Here is a 27,256-nt window from a genome sequence, read left to right on the forward strand (position 1 = left end):
ATTTTATAATAATACAGGACAAATTCTGTAGCTTTACTGACTCCTCTAGCTTCTCAGGCAGGTTGTAAAGCAATATATTTAAGATCAGCTGCTTCCAACTCTCCAGACAATGCATGGAGCTTCTTTTCAGTAGCAAAAGGCAGTATATGCTACAGTTGCTCCTAAAAGTCCAAAACCATATTCCTTTTGAGCTGAAATGCTTCATGTTTGATATCATATTTTATACTTATTGGTTCAGTTGGTTTTAGCTGTTGAAAAGTATGGGGGGGGGGTTCTCGATGGAATGTGAGAAAATGAGATCATTCAAAAATTACTAAAGCAAATAATTCAGACCTGGCTTGTGTTATGTATTTCACCGAGGTCTAAGTTTCAAGCCAAATTGGAAGAAAGTTAGCTGAGTGGGTTTGAAGCTCGAAGCGCACACACCAGTGCAAATTTTATGAATTATTTTAACTGCAACCCATGAAATGGTATTGCTTTTGTAACATTATCTCGACAACAAATGGTCTTGTTCAAGGCTTTCCAAAATGGGCTATCGTACATCAGACAGTCTCTGGCATGGATTCTAGAAAAGCGAGAGCACTTCTGCATGGGGAATGAGCAGATCATATAATATCTTCGGGAATGGCAGAGTCTGGGCATCAGATGTTCCTAGGTCTTTATTGTATTTCAGAGAACTTGCTGTGAAAATACATTCTTGATAAGTGTGATTTGAAAAAAATCCCTGTGAAACCTAAATAAACTGTGATAGAAACATTTCCAGCATACTGGAGTTTACAGTAAACAGGATCACAGCTGATTTAAAATTGAAAAAAAAATCACTACTATAGAAAGAACAATCTTTCCAGGCTGTGCTGCTCTTGGGAGGGAGCTAACAGATGCAGCATCTCATTTAGCCCCAACTCTCCAGGCACCGAGGCCGCTGCTCAGCACCCAGCACGAAGCACACAGCACCTTGCAGGAGGCAGCCCTGACCGAGCAGGGTTTAAGCCATGCCCGCCTTGCACTTGGTCCCACGGTCTGTGTGCCTTTTTCTGTCCCCAATACTCCTCCCTTCAGCATAGCAGCCTATTGGCATTAGGAAAAAAATGGTGGGTTTGCATCCTTGGTGGGCTTTTGGGATCACGAGTGCTCCCACCACGTTTCTGACACGCTGGTGGTGTTTTCTTCAACCTTCTGCTGATTAAAAGCTATGCGGGAAAAGAAAGAATTCCTCTATCAACGTATCACCTCCTCCACAGGCAAACCCTTTCGTATCAGGCCATCTGGATGAAAACCTGGCTCACAGCCACTGTGAAAGATTTGTAAAGCTGTTCTGATTGAGGAGGGGTATTTACGGGTGTCCCAGATGGGATCAGGGCTCCGCTTTCTCCAGACCCTCAGCAGGTCGCATCCTCGATGCCGCTGCGAGCATCACAGGTGCCCTCCTGGCCAGAGACCTGTGTCGTGGATGCAGCCTCTGCGGGCAGGCAGATTTATACGGGCTGCCCCAGGTCAGGGCCGAGGGACGTCACTGGAGAGACGTGAGGATCGGGGTTAAAAGCACAGATCATGCAACGGAATTGAGAAAACAGGTAGAAATCCCATAGGAAGCTGGGTTAGACACCGTGAGTGTCCGTGCGTGTGACATACTATCACGCACCTGAATATGTTTCAATACAATGAATTTTATTTAACTTCTTGCAGCCGCTTGGTTAAGAAGAAAATCCTACCAGACACGTATAAGTGCAAACCCCCTTTTCGCTCCTGTGTCACAGCGCTGTGATTTCCCTGAGACAGAAAGCAGAATTAAAACCCACCCAGCCGGAGAAAGAAGTGAGGCTGCTCCTGAGCGCAGGTGTGTTGAGGAAAGTAGCTCCACAGATACAGGGCGCGTTGTTCATCACTTACATCGCTTCAAATCGGTTTGGACAAAAACCACAACAGCGTTTAAAACCTACTTGATGGCTGAGGGAAGGGAAAGGGAAAAGGATTGCGGAGAGCTGGGCAGGAATTTGAGGGAACACTGCCCTCTTCTTTTGTATTTTATCTAAGTATTTGTGTGATGCAGGTCCTGAAGTCTCTGCTCGCTTGCCAACAATGCACACTTCACAGCAGTGGAAGCCCTGACGCCCTTAACCCCATCAGATTGGCACCGCGCTCAGGAGAAATGCTGGACTGGGCTAGCACGGAGACAGCAGACTCTCTTTTCCTTAGAGTAATTGCTTTCCTTCACTCTTCTCCTCCTCCTTCCCCAGGTCAGGGCTGTGCGCATTAGGCTGGCTTTCATTGTGAGCATCAATGTGTTGTCTAGCTGCTGGGTAAATACATCAAGCGGCTCACGCCCAGCGTGCAGCTCTCATCGTTCCTTTCTGTCGAAGCTGCTTTTCAATTACGCTTTGGGGGTAGGACGGATTTCCTGCAGTGTCGAAGCCGGGCAGCTTCTTTGCTGAATTGGGTCTTGATAAATATGTATTCAGTCTCATGCATCAGAATAGCGAGCAACAGCCATATGAAGTGCTATAGAAATGCAGTATTTCACTTACAGAAACTAAGTGGTTTTAAGCAAATGCCAGTCAGCAGATAAATGCAGAAATGGATCCTTTTATCACTGTTTTTGCAAGATTTGTGTTTGCCTAATGCGGTGGTATCTGGGTGACCATAACAACCCATTACATTCATTTGCCCACAACTGATAGTGCAAAACAGATTCCTGCCGTATATCGCTGTATTGAGACAGTCAGCGATGACACACTGCCAAACAAATATTTGACAAAGGACAGTCGGGTTTTGCACCGCTCTCTGAGTAACACCGACTCTATCCCAGCCACTTTCTGCTCTCGCTGTCCCCTTCCCAGCTGCTTTGTTTGAATGTTTAATTTCTCCTCCCGGTTCACGTTGCTCTGTTGCACAAACACGGCGGAGCAGGGCAGCATCTCAAAATGGCTCACGGTGTCTCTACAAAGCGCCAGGAGGAATTATTTCTGCATGTGCACAGGCAGTCATGCTTGTACAGGGTCTTGGCATCGCACAATGCCAGTGCCCGAGCATGGTCCCGGCTGGAGCAAGCCCACAGCTGTCCAGTTTGGATGGCCGGGGACGGCCGAGGTGCCGTTCCTGCACCCGAGCATTGCACCAGTGCCTAGGCACATCACAGCAGTGGCACAAGGACCGTGCTGTCCCCCCTTCCCCAGCCCCAGCTCCTGCCGGGGCTGCTCCCCACCTCGGCTCCCCGCAGCTCGTGGTACCTGGTTGGCAGCTCCCGGCCATCTGAATATTTTGGTAGGCTTGTAGAGTCAGGAGGTTTGGCCACACCTGCAGATCTATCTGTCTAAAACCCTGCTGAGGAAAATGAACTACTTTAAAGTCAATCCAGCCATACGGGATGAGATTAATTTATTTCAAACAATTTTGAGTGCATTTACATCAGGCATTTACACTAGGGCAGCCGGCTTTTCCTTTAAGCAGGATTAGTTGACTGGAGGAGCGCAGTGTTTCCTTGTCTGAAGGGCCCTTGGTCTGATGCCGTTGCGAGGTGGATTAGAGCCGAGCAGAGCGTTGGAGGCTGCCGAGCAGAGCGCTCTGTTCCTCGCAGCACAAGGAGCTTAGGGAACGGATGCCGCAGGCGGACGGGCTGGTGAGACACGGTGCTAAGCACAACCCATCAGGCAGCTCGGAGGAATCCTGTTTCCGTACACTGCTTGATCACATTTTGCATGAAGCTGGGATTTATCTCGGCGGCGGTGCTGGCTTAAGCAGCAAATTCCACTCAGAAGAAATTTCCAGGCAGAAAGAAAAAGACTTGCTAGAAAAAGAATCTCACCGATTGGTGCGGCGGGAGCGTCTCGGTGGCTGCAGAGTGACCGTGACACGTGCGGACATGCCCATCAGCATCCCCAGCTCCGCAGCCCTGGAGCAGCAATGCTGGGCTGGGTCTGCCCCAAGCGCTCGGGAAGTCTCTGAGCAGCGCGAAAGATCTTCGCAGCCGGCCTCACGTGCCAGCCCTCGGGTTATTCCCTGACTGGAGCTGCAGAAATCCGTAGCCTGTATCCAATGTGGGAGAGGTAATGGGACCCAGCCCTGGTAGCGACACACCTCTTGGCCCCACATCAGACAGGTCCACAGGGCTGCCTGCAACTCCTGTGTTTAGAACCACCGCCCCACTCCTGCCCATGCCGGGGTTGCCTCCTGCCTTGCCAGCCGGCCTGCCTGCAACACGTTTTCCCATGCAGCCGTGGAAGCATTTACTGACAACATCTGGTAACAGTCTCACCCTATTTCTGATCCTTTTGGGGTCCTTCTAGTCAAATGACACGATTTTGGGTTTTAGAAAAGCCTTAGACATGAATTAAAATCTCTCCGGAGCTGCTTTCTCTTTTTTTTTGACAGGTCAAACGCTGCTCTGATACTAGGTCTCACCTCGCCTGCTCCCACACATCTGCCTACCAGCTTAGGTCCATGTTTAAGCACACTTAACAGCATTGTCATCCCAGTGTGAATGGGCAAAAGGCTCTCCCTCAGGCAGCGTACAACTCTGGCTCTCACCTACCAGATGGCCACATTTTACTTTCTGCCCACGAGCGTTTGCTGATGCTGAGCAATTTGGGGCAGGTGAAGAACTCAGGCAGACAAGTGTGAGTGGAGCAGCTCCCCACCGGGGCCCAGGTTATGCTGCTGCTGTGTGCCGTGACCCCACTTATTTGTTCCTCACCGTTTGAGACCACTATTTCAGCTGTAATTTAATTCCAGGCCTCTGGAGTGGCCACTTCTTCTGTCCACCTCCCTCCTTCCCATGCCCCCTCCAAGGATGCCTTTCCTCCCTCTCCTGCCTTGGGGACTGCAACCTTTTGCGGTGCCTGGCTCGGATGAGCTCGCTGGAGAGCAGACGCTGCTGCGTAGGAAGCAGTATCGGTGTTTTGTTAGACGGTACTTTTCTTTCTTCCTCTCGGTTTGTATTGAACTGTAGTGGCAAAGAGCGCTCTTACTGAAGATGATGTCTCAGGTGAGATGTCTAACTCGGGTCCCGACTGCTCAGCAGTCATTAAACATCTCACGGAAGATGTTCCAGGAACTTGGATGTTAACCTTGTCATCCTGGACCAATTCCAGCTCGTTTAATTACAGTCTTCATAGCTGAAATTTGCTCTGCACTTTTGACCGGTTATGGGATTTTTTTTTCCCATCTCCTTCCCAGCTTTGCTATGAGCTGCCACATTCCCCACATGAGCCAAAGCAATAAGCAATTACGGCTGCTCCCTCTCCCAAGATTTTCAGATTTATTATATTTTCTGGTTACTTAACAATTTGGGATTTTACAAATTACCGGCTCACCTACACAGAAAAGCTTTACCTGTTTAATCTGGATAATCTAGCCGGTGCAGAGTATACATGATCCACACACATGCTGTTGTTTCAAAGTACATGACCTCTATCATTCATGTAAGTAACATATAACATAAATAACTCTTGTGAAAAAAATATTAATTTGAAGTAAGAAATAATGTAATGCAAGCTAAACAACCTACACACGCTCCCTTACAAGCAAAAACTATGAGTATAAAAACACTGTGAGAGTTTATGCGTATATATATGAGTATAGATATATAAAAACTACATGAGTATAAAAGTGTTAACACACTTAACAGGTGTTTTAAACTCACACCTTTATGTATCTGGGATGAATTTCCCCCTTCGGCAAGCCTTTGCAAGCAGTCCAGGGTTATTAAAATCGTGTTGCGATTAAATCCCTGCCTAGCACCGTGGTGGGGTTTTGGTGTAAGGACACGAAGAGGCCACGAAACGCCGTCTCACCCAGCGTAATTCGGTTTGAAAACACGGGGCCCTGTACCGAAACGCGGGCCTGGGGCCCGGCTGCGGGGTGGATGTGCCCCTGCCCCACAGCCCCGAGGGGACGCGTTAGGGCTGGGGGCACCCCCCCAGCGCCGGGGAGCCGTTTCTGAGGCGATTCAACTCACGGACCCGGCAGAAACCGATTTTTCTGCCAGGTGCAGGGGCGAGGTGCCGGGAGCCCCCTCAGAGGGGGTCGCTCCCTCAGCACCTGCCCGACGAACGGGGCCGGGGCCCGGCGCCCAGCGCAGCCCGCCCGCCCGGGCGGGCCTGCAGGCGGCGCCGCGCCCCCGCCGAGCCCGGGCGCTGCCAGCCCACGCCCCGCGCCATAAATCGCGGCGGGGCGGCCGGGCCCGGCGGTGTTGCCGGGTAGGCAGGGGAGGGCGGCGGCGGTCTCGGCTCCCGCTCCGCCCCGCTTCCCCCCGCCCCGCCGACTCCGCCCCGGAGGCCGGCACGCTGGCTCGCTCCCTGCCTGGGAACATGGCCGAAGTCGGGGAGGACAGCAGCGGGGCGCGGGCTCTGCTGGCGCTGCGCTCGGCGCCCTGCAGCCCCGCCGCGGCGCCCCCTCCCGGGCCGCCGCCCCCGGCCGGGCCGCCCGCAGCCGCCTCCGCCGGCCCGGTGCTGGCGCGGCTGCAGGGCCGCGAGTTCGAGTTCCTCATGCGGCAGCCGGCCGTCACCATAGGCCGCAACTCCTCGCAGGGCTCGGTGGACGTCAACATGGGGCACTCCAGCTTCATCTCCCGGCGGCACCTGCAGCTCAGCTTCCAGGAGCCGCACTTCTACCTGCGCTGCCTCGGCAAGAACGGCGTCTTCGTGGACGGCGCCTTCCAGCGCCGCGGCGGCCCGGCCCTCCAGCTCCCGCCGCAGTGAGTGCCGCCGACGCGGGCCGGGCCGGGGGCGCGGGGGCGGTGGCACCGCAGCGAGGCGGCGGGGGCCTGCGGGGCTGGGCCCGCTCCGGAGGGAGAGCGAGAGCCCGCGGCCTTCGGGGAGGGACCCGGGGAAGGGCCTGAGGGGGCGGAGAGGGACCCCTCCGCCCCGGGGAGGGGACGTGGGTCTGGGTGGAGAGGAGCTGAGGGGGCGGAGAGGGGCCTCCGAGGAGGAGGGGGACGGTGACCCCACCGAGGAGACAGTGAGGTGCCTGCGCCCCACGGAGGGGACGTGGGTCTGCCAGGAGAAGGGCCTGAGGTGATGGCAAGGGGCCACCGCTGATGAAGGGGACAGTGAGGGATCCCCTCCGCCCACAGAGGGCCTGAGGGGATGGTGAGGGACTGCCTCTGAAGAAGGTGGCCTTGAGGCCCTCCCCAGACCACAAAGCTGGTGAGGGGCCCCTTGCTTGAAGTTGGTCACGGTGGGTGAAGGACCCTCTGTGCAACGACAGAGTGACCCTCACCTGATGGAGGGTCCGAGGTGGCGGTGAGGGGTGTGTGCCTGGTGACCAGCCAGTGGATCCACCTCAACATCAACAAGGGATGTCCTCACCTTCCCGGCCTTGCTGCCGTCCATGACTGAGAAAGGGGATGATGTTCGTCAGGGCTGGGGCTGCTCTCTCTGAGGGGACCACATCTAGGGAAAAAGTGTGAGCCCCGCGCTGCAGGGTGCTCCTTCAGCAGGCTGTCCCCCATGGTCATCATCCTCCATGCCAGCCTGCCAGCAGACTCATGTTCAACTGGTGGCCCTTAAGGGATTTCCAAAAGATAAATGAGAGAAGAAGGACTCTCGTCAGTGAGCTAAAACTTGCTACACCCAGTGCTTATTTTAGAGTGGCAAGTTGGGTGTTGTTCCTGGTGTCTCTCTGGGGCAACAGAAAAAAGAGGGAATCGGACCAGGCCAGGGGTGATGTTGCTCACCAGGACCCCTGAAGAGCAGGCGCCCAAGGTGTCTTTCCTTCATTGAGGAAGGGGAGGGGGCTGCAGAAGGGTTTTCTGTGCAGGGAGGTGGTTGCCTGTGCTGTGTTTTAGATAAACTCTCTTGCAGAAAGAAGAATGAGGTTGACGTTAATCTATTTCTTCCTCTGAAAACATTGTTTATGGTTGCTGAGCACTGTCCAACGACTGCAGTGCTTCACCCCAGGAGCGGCAGCGTGGTAGTGGTGGGTGATGTAATTCCTGTGTGCATCTCTTCAGGTCGTACCAGACAGACTGTGTCTAATGCCATCTCAGAGTGAAAACACACTCTAAAGGCAGGAGATTGGGTTTTTATGATGTTCCACTAGGCTTTTGTTGTTTGTCTAAAATGTCTGGTTTTACCTGGCAGTTTTTGGTTTTGGTATCGTTTACCTCCAGCACCAGGGTCCTGGAGTTATCCCTCTCTCACCAGCCTGTTGCTCAGGGGAGGGTTTTTTAATTACTCATTTCCTCTGCAGGCTGCTTCATTTTGTACTTAGTAATTTAGTTATAACTCCCTAGCTGCTCGCTCTCTGAGGCGTTTTGGTTTGTAACGTGTTTCATTTTCTAAAAGAGATGTCCTTTAGTGTCTGTTTAATTAATCTTGCTTTGTAAAACAAGACCACACGAAGCCCAGGGCATTTCTGTTGTCACTCCCTCTGGCTCTGGGTTTATCTGTGCGAGCTCTCTCCTCCCTGTCATTCTGTTTCTTCAGTTGGTTAATCATAAGCATTGTGCTTGAAAACTCTCCAGCAGTGCCTTGGTTGCTTATTTCTCTCCCCTTCCATTTGCTCGTGACTCCTGGAGTGGGAATGGCAGTTTTCCTCCTTCATCACTTTAGAGGGAGGAGTTTAACGTACAGTTATGAACTCTGCACAATAAGGCATCCTCTTTGCTTGGCTGCTGTTTGAGCTACATAAATAAACTTGATGCTCCTCCCTTTCTGACTTCCAAAGTAGGAAAACGTTTTGCATCAATCTGAAGGAATTTGCCCCCTTGCTTCTAACAGGTAAACAACTCCTTGCCTTCTACTGGCCAGTCAAGGGTTTGTGACCCAGACCAGGAAAATAAAAATCCTGTTGAAGCTTGGTGTACACAGTCCAGATTGAGGCTTTAAACTGTTCTCCTGTCCACTGTTATCTCCACTCTTGAAAAATCAGACAATTCTCTCCCAGTCACCCGCTCCACATGCACACACATACATACATACACAAATCTCCCCCCTCCTCCCTGCCCCAGCCCCCCGTGCACAAAACAAAGTGCTGGTTGGTGCCATTTCTTTTCTGTAGAGAAGCCTGTATGCTTACTGCTAGCTGACTGATACTGTCAAAAGTAGGACAAAGTGAAGATAGGTTGTAGTACAGAGACTTCACAGTACAAACCACAATTTTTTTCTGAATATTATTTTATGGTAACACTACTGCCCTGTTTGATACAGCCACACCTTCTCCATGTACCAGCAGAATGTACAGTTTAGTTAAATTTCAGGAATTAATGCCCATTCCATTCAATGATTTATATGGGAGATTCTTGTGATTGGGGAGCTCTTGCTGGTAATCTTCTAAGAACCAGTTGTTTGAGTAGTTGTCCCCCCCTTTCCCCCCCCCCCCACCTGTTAAGGATAGCAGAAATATGCAAAGTCCAATTTCTTTTGGACCAATGCAGTCACTGCTGCTGTTATATTACAAGCAAAGGAGATGTTTGTGCATCATGAGATCATGAATGGAAGTGGAGGGTTCCAGGAAAAAAGTGTCTTTCAGATGTAATTCATACTATTTGTTAAAAAAATAGATCCTGGACTCATAGATTCTATTTCTGAGGTTTTTTCTCACTTCACTTTTTCTGTATAAAACTTCTCTGTTATAAGCCCTCTTCTAAGTTTAGAAGTAGTTATTCCTAAAATTTACGGAAGATTTTGTCAGGAGGGGTGGGGAAGAGAGGAAGGAGGAAGAGTTTGAGACCTTTCTTGAAGACTGTATGCACCTCCTAACACAACAGACCTGTTCAAAATCAAGGGCCTTTGAAAATTTTCGTATCACTTCCTCCATCGCCATCATGTGTATGTGTAATCTGCTGTAACCAGAATTTCACTGTTGGGCGGGAGTATCGTATTTCACAGCTGTGTTGTTATGGGAGATTATATTTCACAGATGTGATGACATAACGATGAACAATAATGACCAACAAGGAGGGCATTTCCTAGAGGTTAATGACAGTTAGAAACAAAGTGGGTAGAAGAGTGGAGGGCCCACAGTACAGCTGGAAAACCCCTCCATTTAATTAACGAGTGCCACACTACAGCAGGCACTACAAATACAAGTCAGGATGAAATTATGGAAAGCACTTACATCAAAAATAAGTGCTTTAAATCAAATTAAGGATTGCTAGAAACTTTTTTTTTTAGCTGCGCTAGTGGAAGCTGGGAATCTGTGGATAAATATCTGGGTATTTTTCTATTAAAAAAAGAGAGAAACTCAAGACTATCAGTAGGACCTGCACTAGATTTTTAGAACTATGGATACAAGCAAAAATGTAAGATACAGTAGGAACCATTTTTCCTGCTGAAGACAGTAATTTTTTCAAATTTACAGTGTAATCAGGTGTTTACAGGATCAGGTTAATGTTGAATTACTAACTCTTTCTTTGTTATCTTCAGAATTGACTCAATTTTTAAAAAATTGAGTGACAAATAACAAGGTGACAATAACAAGTTAGAGACTTCCAGTAACTAAAATAAGCTTCTTTTTTTTCCCCCATTCCCAGAACCAAAGGAACTGAAACAGTTGAAAGTTAAGCTTGCTAACCCAAATTTTAAGCAGCTGTGGGTCAGATTTTCAAATGCTCCTAAGTACAAAAGTTCTATTAACTAAAAACTGCAAATGCTGATAGAGCGTAGCCTGATAATAGCACTTGAGCTTTCTGAACTGGGAGCTCAATAGATTGGAAAATGGTGCTTGTCTGTGACTATTTCATGGGATATTTGCTTATTGCTTCTGTGACCGTTTTGTATTTTTGGCAGTAGTGCTATTAATGGAGCCTGAAGTTTGTGGTTTTCAGTGTAGATGGATACTTTCGGTATGAGATTTCTAAGTGTAAAAATAAGTTTTTAAACCTGTAGCTCTTTTAGCATTTAGGAAATGGAAGAAATAAATGGAGGAGTTTTTTAGTTTGAGCATAAAATACAAGGGAAGTAAATATATGGATGTATGAAATTAATTTAAAATATGGAGTTAAAATTAAAAAAAATTTATTATGTATATAAACCCCATTATAAATTGAAAACTTACTGTGCATGTGAAGTTTTATTAAGAGCATGCTGCTTTATTTATAATGGGATTTTCCTAGGTACTTAATAAACTTGGAAAAAAAAAAAGAGTCCAATACTCTGAGTACATATCAAGGTGCTGATCCTGCAAAATTTTATGCATGCGTTAATCTTTCTGTACTGTGAATACACGAGTTCACTTTAGCATTTGGGTAGTGGGGGTGTCTCTGCAATTGGGGTTTAGTAACCAAGCAGAAAATCGAGAGCTAGATCTAACAGTCTTTTCATTTCCCTTTCTAAGGGAGATTGTACAGTCTGTTAGCCAGTAACTCGAGGCACTAATTAAAATCAAAAATTGTCATAATCTAGAAAACTGGAGATATACACAACGTATCGCAGTGTTTTGATGACCTCACTAACCACTCGGCCTCCATTCTTGTGGTTAGAATGATGCCATCATGGTGTGTATGAGTGCGGGTATCCTTACATCTCGGAGGGAACTGCAAGCTGTACGTACACATACTAAGGAAATGCTTTGACCACATAACCGCGACTACAGAACTAGTTGTTTCTGAAATGCTGCATATGTATGTTGACTCTGGTAACTCCTCATGTAGTTTAACTTCTTAAATATTGCGTAATCTGCATTTGCAACCATTTTTTGTTCTTTGTTTGAAATGCATCATTGCTTTGCTACAACTTGTGGATGGTGGTTTTACTCTTGCTAGAAACTCTTTAAAGATTTGCTGTCTTAGTGCTTCATCTTACATTTTTCATGCTCTTATTTGATTTCAAAGACTGTCTTTGAGAACAGGTTTTTTTGTTGCACAGCGAGATGGTGATAAAGGATTACTTGATTTTAATTATGGAATTTATGTCAAGTAATAATTTTTGGCTAAGCAGCTCAATTTGTCATGAGTTATATTAAATGTTTAAGGAAAGTTTCTCTCATTATGTGAAACTACTGCTCGATTTGTTGATTCAAAAATAGCTGTGCTGTAAGTCAGGTTGTGAATATAAACTAACGCTATGCAAAACTCAGTGTATGTTCTCTTACGTATTCTTTTAAACCAAGCTTGGTTTAGTTTAGCTGATGTGTTGATTATGAAGAGATTAATTTAACCAGAACATGCCACACTTGTCCTGTATTCTTATGCAGCCTCAGCTATAAAGGCTTAAATGTAGAATCGAGTTGTAACTTTGTGTTAGCAAACTCCCAATCATTACATGAATGCTTAGCTGACTGTAGGATTCTTCCAGTTGGTACTTTGTGTTTTATATAAATCTAGGGGATGAATGAGTGTGAGAGTTCTTGCTTTTACGAAAACAGGAATAAAAATTATGAAATCTGTAGTAATTCATATCTTAGTTATTTTGGTGCCAGCTGCGTGAGCATCCTCACTGCAGTGTGTCTGTTTTGACTTCTGGTAACAAATCAAAACAATGCTTTTGTGCCTGTTTTTTTCCCCTCCAGAAAACGGGACACGCAATCTTGCACCGAATAACATAAATGACAACCAGATTAATGTGATTGTTTTCTTTGTAAGCAAGCTCTTAGTAACTGTGCTCCGATAGCCATTTGGCGTCAGAGCTGTTCTGTGGGATGCCAAATTCTCTTGCTCGGTGTTGCAGTTTCCTGGAGGAGGAGATGTGGCAACAGGATGTTGGTAAAGAACAGGAAACTACTTGAATTTGCTACTTATGCCATGCAAATAAAGTCTTATTACTGGCCCATGTGTAGTAATTAGTGTCTGCTATTGACAGACGTTTTTGCAGCAATTGCGGAGTGTGGAGTTGACAAGTGTGTTCGACTGTGCTTTGCGGGGGTTGCACTCAATACAAAAGGGGTAACAAAAGGGATATGGACTGGTTAGGTGCTTGTTAAACCACTGTTAGAGATTTGACAGTTACCTCCAGCTGGCTTTCTTATTTGGGGTGGATCTCTGCTAGCACTCAGCTCCATATCAATTCTTCTGACATGTGCTAATTTACTTTGAGCTCCTTCTAGCTCTAATAAGCGTCTGAGGAGGCAGCGCCTGGGATCTTCAGTCAGAGCCAAGGGGCACCGTAACCAGAAATGCTTAACAGTCCAAGCTTCACCTTACTGCTGATTAGATGTGGATGAGCCAGCTTTCCCTTCCCAATCCAAGTGGAAATGTTTTTTAAAAAAGAAAAATAATGTGCTTTTGAGCTGGCGATGTTAATGAAAAGGGAGAGGAATTATCTCATTTGCCTTTAGTACAGATTCTTTCCTCTCCTTTTTCTTAATAGCAGTCCAGAGCACAGACGCCTCTCTCACACATAGCCATACCTAACACTGGCTTTGTTTTGATTTCTTTGGTTCGGTCCCCATGCATCTAGCAGTTTTCTGAGGGTTTCCTAAGGTTGCAGACTCATGGCTAGGATATCCACTTCAGGATTACTACTTTAAAACAACCAAAAAAGTGTGAAAGCTAAGTATGCTGTAGAGCTTAATCCACAGTGTATTGGGTGGTTAAGGTCTTTGTTATCTTAAAATTGCATATGTCTAGGACAGGCAGTGAATGCCATAAGACGACTGCTGAGCTTGTGCAGTGCTTTCTGGCTGGTAAACTTAGGTAGCTTTTAAACATTGTTTATGTATCTGAAGTGGCTCGTGGGGTCTGATGTACCAGACTGCAAGATCGACACCAAGAAGCACAGGGAGCCAGAGGTTTTGCCGTGAAGAAATTTGAACAAATCTGCAAGATGAAAAAGTTGAAGGAGTTTTTTGTCTCCTGAATGTGGGCTACGAACAGACATCTTACTGTACTTCTAGACTTGGTTAATCAACTAATTGTGAGTACAAATTATTGTGTGGTCTTAATGCGTTCACTTCAGTCAATAATTCAGTATTAATCACTGAATAGTTTTTTTAAGTATTTATAAGTCTCCCTATTCCAGTTGACTACAGACTTCTTATGAAAGCAGATTGATGAGATGCTTATAGAGCAGATGAATGTCTCGCTTAGGAAAATGTCAGTGAAAATTTCTATCCAATAGTATAGTCTTTGTTTTCGTAGTACAGATACAACTTTGCTAATGTCTATTCACTCTTGTTCACAAATGTTTTTTTGCTAGTAATTCACATCTTCAGTTTCTTCAGAACAGCTCAATAAAATGCATGTGTGCATTCCTTCTGCATGGCATTTAATTTTTATGAAATACGTATTTTATTGGACAGTAAAACATTTAAGGATCTTAATGGCCTAATTAATACTCTGTATCCACTTCTGTCTTGTGTATTTTGCTCTTCGTTATCCTACTGCTCCTTTTTTCATGTCCTCGTGCATTTTTATCATAAAAATTTCAAGCAGTCTTGAGAGAGCACTCCATTAGAAGCCTGTTCTTTGAATATTCAGCAACTCTAAGTAAGATCTGATTGATAGTCCCTTCCCTCCCTACCCAATCTATTTTTAGTAATTTAAAAGCAAGTTTAATTTCTTGGGTTGTCATTTGTTGTGTGTGTGTGATTTACTTTGGTGGTTTTCCTCCCTCCTTTAAATGTACCAGATACGTAATTTTCATGTTGTTTGAGGACATCTTGACAGTTTGGGAGAAATAATCTAGAAATAAATTGGGAGCTCTGCCTTAGCTGAGGGAGCAAAGATGGACAGTCTTTGTCTGATTCTATTAATATATACTGTGTGATTAGGATAGGAGGGTAAGTGGAAGAAAACTTTAAGCACATTGTTACCACTTATTATCCTGTTTCAAGAATCTTCTAGCATAAGAGACTATTTTCATGTACAAGTACAATCCACTCAATCTTTTAGAACAGAATGAGGAGACAAAACCTTGCAGAGGTGGTCTAAGCACTGTGGAAAAGAACATCCCTCCCCTTCTCTCTGAAATATGACATTATAGCTGTACCCCTTTTTTTTCCTTCATGCCACTTTAAAGAGAGCCTTGGGAAGTCTTCCCACACAAACTGTTTTAATCTTCTATCTCCCTTAAGGCCACATACAGAAGCCACCAACATTTTTACTAAGCAGGACTGGACTCCCTGCAGAGCCAGTTTGTGCACTTGCTAAAGGAATTGTTCTTGAGCAACTTAAGGCCTTTCCTCTCTCGAGGGCATAAGAACTATGGACTCTTAAACACTCAAAATCCTGATTGTGTGGGAGAAGAAAAGGACTAGACACAGAAAGCAAATTTTGTTTCCACCTGATGGGTAGACCAAAGATGTTTTTGCTTTTCATATTCAGTTTGAGGTGTAGCTCAAACTAGTAAGGGTAGAGTCTTGATGTGGGCCATGTGCCAACTGCTATTTATTTATTGATCTTTTTCTTTTTTTGATTGTTTCCTGGCTTGTGTAACGTGGTGTACCTTGGGTTGGCTGCCTGCCCACCGTGCGTAAAGGGGTGTTGACTGTCAACAAGCCTGGCAATTGGGTGGCTTTGCCTCCTTCTGTCTTGTCCATTCAGCTGTATAATTACTATCTCTCTTCTACCATGTCTCCCTCAGACCCTGTCTAATGAGACAAGCTGTAATGAAACTGTTTTAGCACTGCAAAAACCTGCAAAGGAAGTCAAAGGCTGGCACGTGCTTTGCTGCTAATGTCTTTCTTTATGAAATATTAAGGCAAGCGCTGAAGTTTTCTTCAGGCATAGGAATTCTTAGGAGAAAATTCCTAATGTGTAGTGGTTCAATAAAAGTGTTGCTAGCATTTTTTGTAGTTTGTGTAAACAAGGCATATGGAAACCAGCTGTTAGAAATAGGCGCAATCAAGTAGTTTAGACTTGCACATGATCTGTTTACAATTGAGTGTCCCAGATCAGCGCTTGACTGCAAATAGAGCCACAGAATGAACTTGGGAAACAAAATTGTTTTGATGGATAGTGATTCTGAATCTGAAGACTCTCGGTGACAAGTGGGTGCATCCTCTTCTCCAGGTGGTTCACAGTTTTTTCCTCAATTTCATCCTGCTTTGTGCTCCACCAGACAGTAGTGCACATATAAGAATTCTTATTAAAAAAACCTGTAGCAGAGAAGGGCTAGCATCCTGTTCCCCAAAAAGCTGATACTGCAAACTATGCAGTTTGTATGAAGCTTCCAGGTAAGATACATCTGTTAAAGTAAAATGTTTTCCTTATTCTGTATACTATACTGAAGCAAAGGAAGGGGAGCATTAGAACATGCCAGTAATATGACAAGTTAACTCTCTAAAATTTCCTGATTTAAAAATAATGAAACCACTGTGGCAGCAACTTACGTATGTGCTGTCATTTTGCAAGAGTCCTTGTCACTTTAGTTGGTTAAACCCCTTCCAAGGAAGAAACCCCTCAGCACAGTCGTACATGCTGGCAGGATTTAAAACACCTTAATAATCTTGGGATTGTTTTACATTGTTTGCAATCTTAGCCATCTCCTGCCAGGTGGCCTTTTCACAAGCCAGTCCAGTACATCTTCTGCTGAATCACAGTAAAATTATTTTCTTCTCCTTTTCTGTAGTAGGAAGGAAGGTTGTGCCTGGGATTCTCTTCTAACCTTTATTTTCAATGGCAGTATTTTGGAGGCTGCAGGTGGGTGTCACTTTGTAGACTTTTGTGTGAGAGATGCTCTATGTTGCCCCAAACGTTTATTTGGCTGCGAGTCCAGAAGATGTCAGCTTTTAAAACATTTAAATTACCCTCAGAGCTGCTTTTGAAACAGTAATCCTGGCTTCCTCTATTGGGTATTGAATGGATTGTGAAATGTCTTCAGAGGGAGTGGAACGGACTTGAGTGAACATTTTGCAAAGTCTGACTCCATATGGATCGTTTTTTATAATGTACATAAATAGTACATTAGCTCTTTCAAATCACTTTCTAAATGAACTGAGCCAGCCTCAAAGGAAAATACATCATAGTCATGCTCTGCGTGTTAGAGCCCTCTTAGAGCCTGATTGAATTCAAAGGTTAGTAACATCCCACACGCAAGCTTTTTCTGGCATATGTATGTGGGAATTAGGATCTTTTCCTGAGCTTTATGGAGGTTATTTTGTTTTGCACAGCCTTTGCTAATGTGTTTATAGGTAATTCCTTAGGTTTGGAAGGGAAAGTCTTCTAGATGGCTTGTGAGACCTTTCAAGGAGGGGGGCTGGCACCTTGAAAGCAAATCTTGCAGTGATGAATGGCCTGTTAGAAGAAAGTTGATGGCATTGCAAATGAGATTTACATGAGAATTAAACTGCTCTACTGTATCCAACAAAGATGCTGAAACAAGTGCCTCTCTCTGATGGTTATTAGGAGATTTTATGAACTGATCTTTTAAAATGGTTAGTTTCTCCTTCTCCAGGGTATAAAAATTCCTGAGGATCTGGATACTTGTAGTAATAAAGGAAGAGTCTTCCCAAGAAGATGTGAGGTAGGATGGAAATAGAGGTAGAATCGAAGTGGCACGTTGCCTGTGGCAGCCGTGGCCAGATTTCTGTGGTGAAAGGGGCAGGATCTGCGGCAAGCTGGAAATTCCCCGGCAGTTGAACAAAGTTTTGAAATGCTTGCTGTTGAGTTAGGTATGGAAATGAATAACCAGTGCTACTTGTAGAGGCCAACTGTGGCACTGCAGTTAGTTCCATGCTGTCACTACGCATTTAATTCTCGGTGTACTACTTGATTTCTTATTGAAAACAGAACTCTCTGTAGAAACTGTTACAGGGAAGTTCCCCAGAGCGTGGGTGCAGGTGGGGCTTTTTTTTGGCACTGAAGTAGGTGTTAATTGTGGCTTATGATTGAGGGAGAAACATACTTAGTTGAGTGTTTCTGCCAAGATGAGCAAAGAAGGAAAATAGTTAATATTGACCTTTTTCATTTTAACCAAGATCAGTGTGAGCAACAGAGGCTCGGAAAGCCTCTCAAAAGGGCTCTCGAATTTCGCAGAAGCAGGGAAGGAGTGAGAAATGCTGGTGGTGGCCGTGCTCTGCAGAGTCACTTCTTGTGGTCTCTGCTGTGGTAGAATGGAAGCCAGGCTTAGGCTCTTATCTTAAGGTTTGCCTTGGAGGGGGAAAAAACTCAGCACATCGTGAATGGCGGCTAGGCAGCCTTTTCTAGCGCAGAAACACTGTGGGCAAATGTGTGTGTTACAGAGCCAGTGTTCACCATTTCTGTGACATCTCTGGAAAACAAACTGCATGTCAGACTGACTACTCACTGCCTGGTGCTGCCAGAATAGCCATGGTCCAGGGGTCCTGAAGCAGCCAGGGGCTGTGTGTCGTCATTGGGGCTGTGGTTTGGCAGTATCCCCTAGGACTGGGGAAAGTGGGATGTGAGAAGTCCTACAAGGAAGGCGAGATGCCCCGTATCTCTGAACCCTTGGCAAGGGCTGAGCAAAACAGTCCTGATCCAAGACTGTATGCAGTGTCTGCCATTTCAGTCTTATGGTGGAGAGTTTGCCACCGCCTCATGAAGGGTAGGTGTAGGACAAGGGTGGTGACAGCAGAATATAGAAATAAGTCTCATACTACTTTGTTTCATACAAGTTGCCTTTCATTGTGTGCTTGAATTAACTTGGTGGGACAGCGAGTTAGCACAGGGGTGGATGGAATAACCTTGTTTGTCACTGTGGTGTATTGTATTTTTTTAACAGTGTAAAACCTTGGCTGCTGTCAGGCACACACTTGAAGAATATTTATCTCCACAGAGTGCTTTTTTCTTTTAAGCTTCTGTTCCACTCCATAGTTCTGCCAATTTGATCTGTACTTTAGCTTTGTTTAATGGGTATTATCTGTTAGTTGTTTTGGTTTGGCTTTTTTTTCCTTTGAAACATCACATTGGGATCTAAAATGGAGCTGCTTTAAAACCGAACACTAGGATACGGTATGTATTTTTTTTGCCAGTGTTGTCAGACTGGCAACCATATAAAATTAATTTCTGTGTCCTCCAAATATGCCCCAAACTTAACTAAGTGCCATGCTGATGAAGAGTCTTCCAGGGCTTTGTGGAAATGCAGGCTTAAGACACATCTTCGCTCTGTGTCAAAGCAGGAGTGACAAGTATGATGTTGAGTCTTCTAAGATGGACACTGGCTTAACAGGACTGAAATCCCCACTTTCATGCAGCCCATTTTACAGAGGTTCGTAGAGGCCAATAATGACTAGAAGGTGTTCAGAAGTAATTGAACTAGGTTTGGAAGAGCTACTTATTCTGTCGCCCGGTCTGAACAGCTATCCAGCCCCATGATGAATGCGATTAAAATCCCATAAGAGGTCCTGTAGGTCCTAAATATACATTTACCACGTAAACAAGGTGGGCTGCACTTGTGAGAGAGACAATTGATCCTGGCCCTGCGTTGATTTTTGTGGTGCTAGTGTGTGTGGTAAGCAGGAGGAGAGGAGTTAATTTTAGCTTGATTAGCAACACAGAAGGGAATCAAGATGACTGCATTGTAAATGGCAGTGGGATGAGATCAATGAGGGTAGTTTATTTCCATGCATCTAAGTGGGTGTTCTAAGCAATTAAATTTTTTTTTTTTGTTGGTTTTTAAGAGAACCAAGAATGTTAGTGCATTTAGTCCTTGAAATCCTTCTGTGGTCGCAATTCTGGGTACTTTAATTTTGTTGCATGGTGATTGTTTTAAATGAACACCAAGTGCTTGTATTCTGTTCCTCAGCAGTTCCTTGTTTCTCTGCTCTCTGTTACCTGGTTCAGCAGCCAGTGGTGAGTGATTCTTGGTACTGGACTCTCAGTTTTTCTCCTACTCACCTTTGTTTATATTCTGGACCATGGTCAAAACTGTTTATGATTAAACATTGCTCAAACAGCCAGGTTAAGATTTATTGACATAAAGGAGGCTGGGAGGAGGGAGTGGCTGGCTGGTCATCTGTGTCTACTTCCAGCTGATAGTGATGTTACTGAAGTTGTACACGTGTCTGTGCAACGGCTGTGGTGTGTCAGACAGGCTGCTGTTCAGAAGCACAATCCTTTTTTTTTCTTTATACGGTACAGTAAAAGCTTAAGCAAGGGAGTGTATGCAGGTGATGCACTACTGCCTCTTGAGCTTGGGGTTCTGAAAACATTCCATGGCTCTTGAGCAGGGGACCACTATTTTTCTCGTAGTGAGAGAGGCTTGCACACCTCTGAGGAGAGAGATCAGGCTTTGAAACATGCTAATAGGGCTATGACCTACAGGAGTTTTAAGCAGGGATCCTATTAAAAAAGACATGTACCCCTTAAAAGACAATGGTGTTATATGGAAGGCAAGGAGGCTCAAAATGAAAGATTGGAAGGTGACCACTATTTAGGAAAATAAATTCAAATGAAAATACAGAAATATCAGAGTTAGAAAGAGGGTAAATTCATAAAACAAACAAACATCTTTTCTGAAGCTAAACCAATTTGTTTCCTGGCCCCTCTTAGCTACATGCAAACCAAGAGGTTTTAAATAGCTATTTAACTTTTGAAGGAGTCTGTATGTAGCATGTTGGGGTTTGTTTATTTTAAAATCACAGATATTGATAATTTTCAGGCTTTAGAAAAAAAAAATTAAAATGCAATGCTGACACTGTACTAAAATTAACAGATTGCTCAGCCTAACATGGAAAGGGATTTTTGCAGTTACAAGACTGGATGATAAAAGTGAGATACACACACACAAATGTTGCACATAATTTACATTTTCTCTGAAGATCAAGTATTTATTGGCTGGTGAAGAAATGGTTAAGATAGGATCTAGACCTCTACAGGCTAGAATACCTGATTAGAGCAGCAGTGGTAGACAGGCTGTTGTGTGTTATATAGAGTCTCTTAGCTATCGTTATTTTTATGTATACAACCACATACACAACAAAATAACATAATAGGCTTGCTGTGTGTTACAGATGATATCAGGCGTCTGCAGTGCTGATAGCGAAACTTTCTGGTGCTGGCAGCCAACCTCATTTAAATAAAAGCATCATCTGCTCTTTGTGCCAGCCCACTTCTTCGGTGGCAAACTTTCATATGAAGTTTTTGATGTCAGGCCACTTGTTTTGACACTTAAAACACCTCCCTATTCCCAAGCGTCAAAATAAACAGCAGCTTTATGGTTAATTTTAGACTTTAAGGACAGCTTACTAAATGTTCTTCGCAGGTAGCTAACTGTTGAAATCCTTGGGAATGCAACTGCAAAGTTTTTCTCCATTGTCGTCATACTGAGAGGCATGATAAATGAGATAGACTTTAATTGACTGGCAGAGTGGTGTTGGGTTAAGACGTGGCTTACCATATGACACAGAAAAAAGCTCACTGTACCTTAACAGTTTGCTCAGAGACGTGAAGTTTTTTATAGTAAGGACTACACAAGGGAACAGAGCAGCTTCTGTAATGGTGTGGTAGAAGTGGGGCCAGAATTCACCCTTGGGAGACTTTAATAGGAAAAAAAAAATCAGACAAAAACCCCAACCAACATTGACTAAAAGATAGATGTCACTGATACTGCAGATTAATTTGTATTGATATAAAATTGCGCCTGATTTTTGTGGGTGTAGGTAAGACCTTCTAGGCTCAGATGTTTAGCACGTTGGCAGACTTGAGTTAGATCTTGCGATGCTTCAGACTGGCTGTTCTCCATGTAATCTGCCCTATGTGCTGCTGAACTGTAGCTTGCTTGTTTTTAAAGGAATAGGAGCGCTCGGGAGGGGAAGAGGAATTTGTCTTCTGATAGTGAGCCCTGTGCCCAGCACTCCTGGTTTGGAGTGAATGGCATATTTTGAAGCTGACTCCAATGTTTTGAAATGTGAAACTAAGTGAGGTACAATTATAGCACCAACTCTTTGTTTCTCTGTGCCTGGTGGATGGGCACAAGTAACTACCACGTTGTCTTAGCATGCATATTTAACAAGGTGGTCTTTGTGGAGGGCTTTAACAAAGTCCCTGACCCAAGTACCAAAGATCTGCCTTAATTGTATTTGTTATAAAAGCTGGTTAATGATATTCTTTTGATTATACCAAGGCTTGGTTTCTGATATCATCTTACATATTTATAATCCATCTGGAAATAATTGTCAGGATTTTTCTGGATTAATTTTAACTTAAGTGTTTATAGTTGGGGTTTTCTATGTTTTAAATAGATAAGTGAATTCATCCCTAGGCAGGTGTGGATTGACCGGTGTTCCACTGAGTTTGTAAATAAGTAGTGATAATGATGGTATTTCAAGAATATCCTTCAGCTTTTTTTGCAGGCATTAAAGTGAATGAAGAGACACTGCTAGCTGGTTTACAGTGGTTTCTGCTGGAAAAGTTTCAGAAAGGTTGTTTTGGAAACTGCACGTTCCTGGCTCTTTGCACTCTGATAGCTTTCTGTGGGAGATTGGAGCAGCTTCTGGTAGGTTTTTTTTGCATTGGAGTGAGCAGGATTACTATAAGACCCATCCTGCAAAGCTGGGCATAGTAGAATCTGGAAAAGACCCGTCCATAATGTGAACTTCCCAGGCAGGGTGGTGACTCCAGAGGAAACCTCCTACCATTCCTGCTGGCTCTCTATTAGCTCATTTGAAACACCTTTCTCAGTGGTTTTGGTGATTTTTTTTTTTTCCTGCTCTTCTATGAGATGCTATTTTGATACTCCGTGAATTTATTCCGTAAGCTTGTTGTGGTATTTTACTACTGAAAAAATGGCAAGTACAATATCTTAATGTGTTGGTTTTTTCCTTCCTGCACTGTGCTTTGCTCCTCGAAGGGGAGAATCTGGAAGTGAAGCTGTGCTTGATGTCTCAAATAATTTTCGAAGCGTAAAATCAGAACATTATTAAAGAGATGTAAGGGGTGTAAAAATAAAAATACAGCTCTTGATTCTTCACTACTAATTCTCCAGTGTGAAACAGCCTCGAATGTTTTCACTTGAATGAAAAATTAACTGTCACTGTTTGTCAGTGGTGTTGCTCAATTTATCAGTTTGCTCTGTGACAGCAATTAAAAGGCTTGCTAGATAAGAAATTGTAGGGAAGATGTGTAGAATAAAATGGTTGTTGAAGTTTTACAGCATGGTATCATAGCGCAAACTCTCCTGAAGGTTTTGCTTTCTAGCAAACAACATCTAATTGTTGGAGCCTCAAAAAAAAGCAAAAGTGCTTGTCTTCTCCTGTGCACTTTTAAAGAAGATATAATGAACCAAACCAGCATTTTGATGTTCTCTGGGTTGGGCTTCTGGTATCTCTTTTCCTTTTTAGCCTTCCTGATCAGCCTACGGGTGTTTAAACGCTTCCCCCTCTGCCACCTGCTTGGCTCAGTTTCACTTGCTGCCTTTTCCTGGGATGGGCAGTGGCCGAGACCTTGCTGTTGGTCAGCACGGCAGGGTGGGATGTCTGCAGAGAGTGGAGGGACTGAAGAAACAAAAATAGCTTTTGTGTATGGCTGTGCGTGCATGGTGCTGGCAGGGAGAGGAATCCCAGAGTTTGCCCAAACTTTCCTGTGAACATTGCTGTCTTCAAAGGAGTTTGCTAAAATACCGATTTGAAAATCTGCTTGTGTGTGGAAGTGTTTCTCAGTGCGTTTGAACCTTGATGAAATGACATAAAGGGAAGCCCTGTGCAACTGAGCTCAATAGAAACATTCATTACAGCTAATTTACTTGGTGCTTTTAAGAGACATAGCTATTCATAAGTTGTGGTTTTGCCTGATGCTGCTGGTAGTATTTGTTTTAAATAGATACACTTGCCTGCACACGCTCTTTGCCCATCTGAAATTTTGTCTGGCTATGTTGGAAACCTTGTTTTAAACATGGTAATATGCAGTGTTAGGCAAATCCCAGTGTAACCTGTGGTGCCTTCTCATTAAGGGAAAAAATCCTTTAACCGTGTGTATGGTTCCAGCTAAACAGTAGCAAGGAGCATAAGGAAAAGGTCTTGTCTGTGACAAAGAGAAACGGCAATTTTCTTTTTTTTTTTTCTGAAGCATTGTCCCTGTTCAGCCATCTTACTGCACTTGCTTTTCTCAAGGACGATCAGTGAATAAACTCTCGAAGCCCGAAGGTACTAAAAAGCACTTACTTTGTGGCATACAGAGCCTGTGTATCCCATCTGAGACAACCACAAACCCACTCCTGCTCCTGCAGATGTGACCTGCCGGTTGCTATGGGAGAATTGCCATGGGTCCAGGGCCGTGGGAAGCACTTGTTGGAATGCAGAAAACATTTTTGGTCTTTTTTTGGTCCTCTTGCATACAGCTGAGTGACTTTGGGTTTGAAATAATTAAGGTGAATCAAAAAAAAATCGTGACTTTTCTGTTTCAGGAACTTTTTGAAAATTTCCAGCCTTAGAGCATCAGTATGGTGGCTGATGTGATTTACTTGATAAAGACTAGAGCTTTTCTCAAAATGAATGAATTGCATTTTGTTTTCTGAAAGGAAAAGGCGGTGTTTGGATCATGTGATGCTTAAATCTGAGTCTGTGGTTACATGCTCTCTCTGTTTTTTTATAATCTGTTGTAAATCTGCAACATTTCTGCTGGTACCTCCTCCTTTCCTTCCTCCCCTTGGTACTTGTCCCCTCCACCTCCTCTGTGTTGGTGCTTGTGTTGCCATGGAAGGCAAGATCAGGGAACTGATCTGCCTGACAACTTACTCCAACAAAAGAAGAAATGAATTATTATTTCAGCTACCTGGTTTGACTTGCTGTGCAGTTGTTTGGATGGTACTATTGGCACGAGGGTGACATTGAGAGGAAATGGCTGAGGGGAAAGAATGGTGGTGGGGTTAAAGGAAATCCCTCTTACAGCAGAGAAACAGATTTAGATTGTGTTAAAATAAATCTCCATGAGATTGAGTGGCATAATTGATATCTCTTTGGGGAAAAAGTTATTTTTAAGGCAGAGGAAACCAGTGGGCCATCCATGTGAGCTGCAGAACTTCACCCAGTTACTCATCCCAGCAAGTCCAGGGTGACCATGGAAAGAGGAGGATTTCCAGCTAACATGGATGCATTTCAGGGGAAGGACAGAAAATCCTTCCAGTAATCTGGAATTATAGGCTAGTCAATAATAATTCCACTGGATCGGGTATGAGGAATTCCAGTGTGAGTTTGCCTTTACTAAAACCAGGTTTACATTAGCTCTACTACAGGAACGATACCTAAGAAGCAGTTAATGCCAGGACCCCAGTACGCTGAAGTTGAGCTACTTGTGCATCTGGCGTAACAGGGCAATGGAAATAGTTGCTGGTACTTTTTCTGGAAAAAGTTCCCAACAGAAGAAAATTAAAATTCATGAAGTAGAATTAAGACCACTGTCTCTTGAATTCAACTAATTATTTCAAACCTCTGCTCACCCACATATGCACACAGACAATTTTAGTTCAGTCCCAGCGGATATATGTACTTCTTTGAATATCTGTAATGTTAAGCATGGCAGTATATATTAAATTATGTTACAAAGCATGCAAGGCAAGTGATTTGTGAGCTCAGGGTAACTGTGAAGTTAGAAAACAGTCCTCCTGATCTAAACTGATGTTGTGACTTACAGGATAATTATGACCAAACATTTCAATGCTGTCTCTTCAGCAGTGACAGAGATTACTATACTCCTTTATTTGCAGATAATCTCAGTACTTTCTAAATCTAGTTTTCCTTCAGTTACGTTAAAAACACTAATGATGACTTTTATAGCTTTTCCTCTAACTAAACAATAGCGGATAATACCAGAGGCATTTTTGTAGGGAGCTCTGCAGTTTATTTCCTTGTCCTGCTGCTGTCTAGCAATGTGTTTGTCTTGCTTGTCTTCAGATTGAGTTGATTCATTCCAGGAAGAACAAAAGTGGATTCTGGGCTTCACCATTTGCTTGCAGACCCTTTGCTTCTCTCTTCTTGAATGCAACAAATGATTTTACCGACCATCACGTTACAGATATTTCTCTGATGTGTGTTTGATAAAGGACTTTATGGGTAGGCCTTCAATAGGATTTCTGTGTTAAATTTGGTCAGATCAGCAGAGCAATTGAAAGGGAAATAGCAAATGCTGAAAACTCATTACTTTAAGACTGTGGTAACCTCCAAAATGAACCAAGCACTCTTAAAAACCTGGCAGTTATGCTGCCTGTGTCCCCTAGCCTAAAGAGGTGTGTGAAGAAAAGAATTATAAGGACTCTTAAATTGCCATGGTGATAGGTACATGCTTGTTTTGTAATGTGTATTTAGACTTAAGAGAATAAAAGGTATTTGTCTTCATTCCTCCAGAACTCTTTCTGTAGTCTCAGTGCAATTAACTTTTTGATTTGGAATGCAGATAGCACTAGCCAAGTGGATGATACAACTGGTTTCTTATTGGTATTGCTTACAAAGTGTTATTTAGGGAAAAAAATTCTAGGGTAGGGAGTGGAACAGGAAATGTTGGATGATTTTATTATTATTATTTTATTATAAAGGAGGGGTGAATAGTACCTAATCTCCTGTGACAGCTCAGACAGCTTTCAGAGCTTGTTGTACAGTTTTGACATTCATTCAAACTAATATTCATTTTAATTCACTTGTGATTGAAAGGTGGTTTTGTAACTCATGTTTTTGCCCACCTTGCTGCTTCAGACAGCTGTAGTTCCAGCAAAATAATCATTTTGAGCACCATACTTCTGACAGTTATTCCCATCGGGGAGTAAGGGTCTAGTTCATTTTGTGAAGATGGAGAAAATTGATTTGATTATTTTAGTTACTGAAATGGAGGGAAACCCTTCTACATATTTTGCAGTTGAAGTGGTTTGTTTTGTGCTGGGTAATGCAGTGAGGCTTGTTGTAGAAAAGCTTGAAGCTTCAGAGAGTGTTGCTCTCTCTGGGCAGAGTGCAGCATCACAAAGCAACAAATCTTGGTCAATAAAGGTTCCCAGCTCAGCTGTTTTGCAGTGGTCACAGCAATTATCAGAGCCTTGTTTTCGAAGACATGTGAATCTGAGTAGTTGTTCTTGTCTCAGTTTGCTTATCTCTCCATGGGCAGACCTTCAGGGCTTAGATATATGTTTAGTGAAGTGAAGAAAACTCTTATCTTTTTCTAACCAAATTTAGTTTGATATTGGGTGCACTGGTGCCTAAACTTTCCCAGTGAGTCTTCTATGTTGTCCAAGGCACCTCCTTTCAGACTGCTTCAAAGTATTATGGGAATAGGGAGTGGATTTATGACTTAATGGGAACTTGATTTTCATAGATGCAGGCATGTGGTTCTTCCCTTAGCTGATTAGAGAAGACGGAGAAAATTAGTTTCAGGGACACTTCTCTGTAACGGCTGCTATGTACAGAAGCTGCACATTGATCATGGACTGAAATTTTGGTATATACCCTACACATTGACTGAAAGGGTGAGAAGTATCCACCTTGCCCTCTGGTAAAATCATGA

At 44.0% G+C, this 27,256-nt stretch overlaps 1 protein-coding gene across 2 annotated transcripts in view; it reads left to right on the forward strand.

Moving 5' to 3' along the window:
- The first annotated feature begins 6,305 nt into the window (after positions 1–6,305).
- The window catches only part of FOXK1 (forkhead box K1), a 57,377-nt gene continuing 36,426 nt past the window's right edge, over positions 6,306–27,256 (forward strand). For both annotated transcript variants that reach the window (XM_075165337.1, XM_075165338.1), the window contains exon 1: positions 6,306–6,691. In XM_075165337.1, coding sequence (XP_075021438.1) covers positions 6,306–6,691 — 386 coding nt within the window. The remainder of the gene's footprint in view (positions 6,692–27,256) is intronic.

Source organism: Calonectris borealis, chromosome 16 (assembly GCF_964195595.1).
Source record: "Calonectris borealis chromosome 16, bCalBor7.hap1.2, whole genome shotgun sequence".
Taxonomy (NCBI): domain Eukaryota; kingdom Metazoa; phylum Chordata; class Aves; order Procellariiformes; family Procellariidae; genus Calonectris; species Calonectris borealis.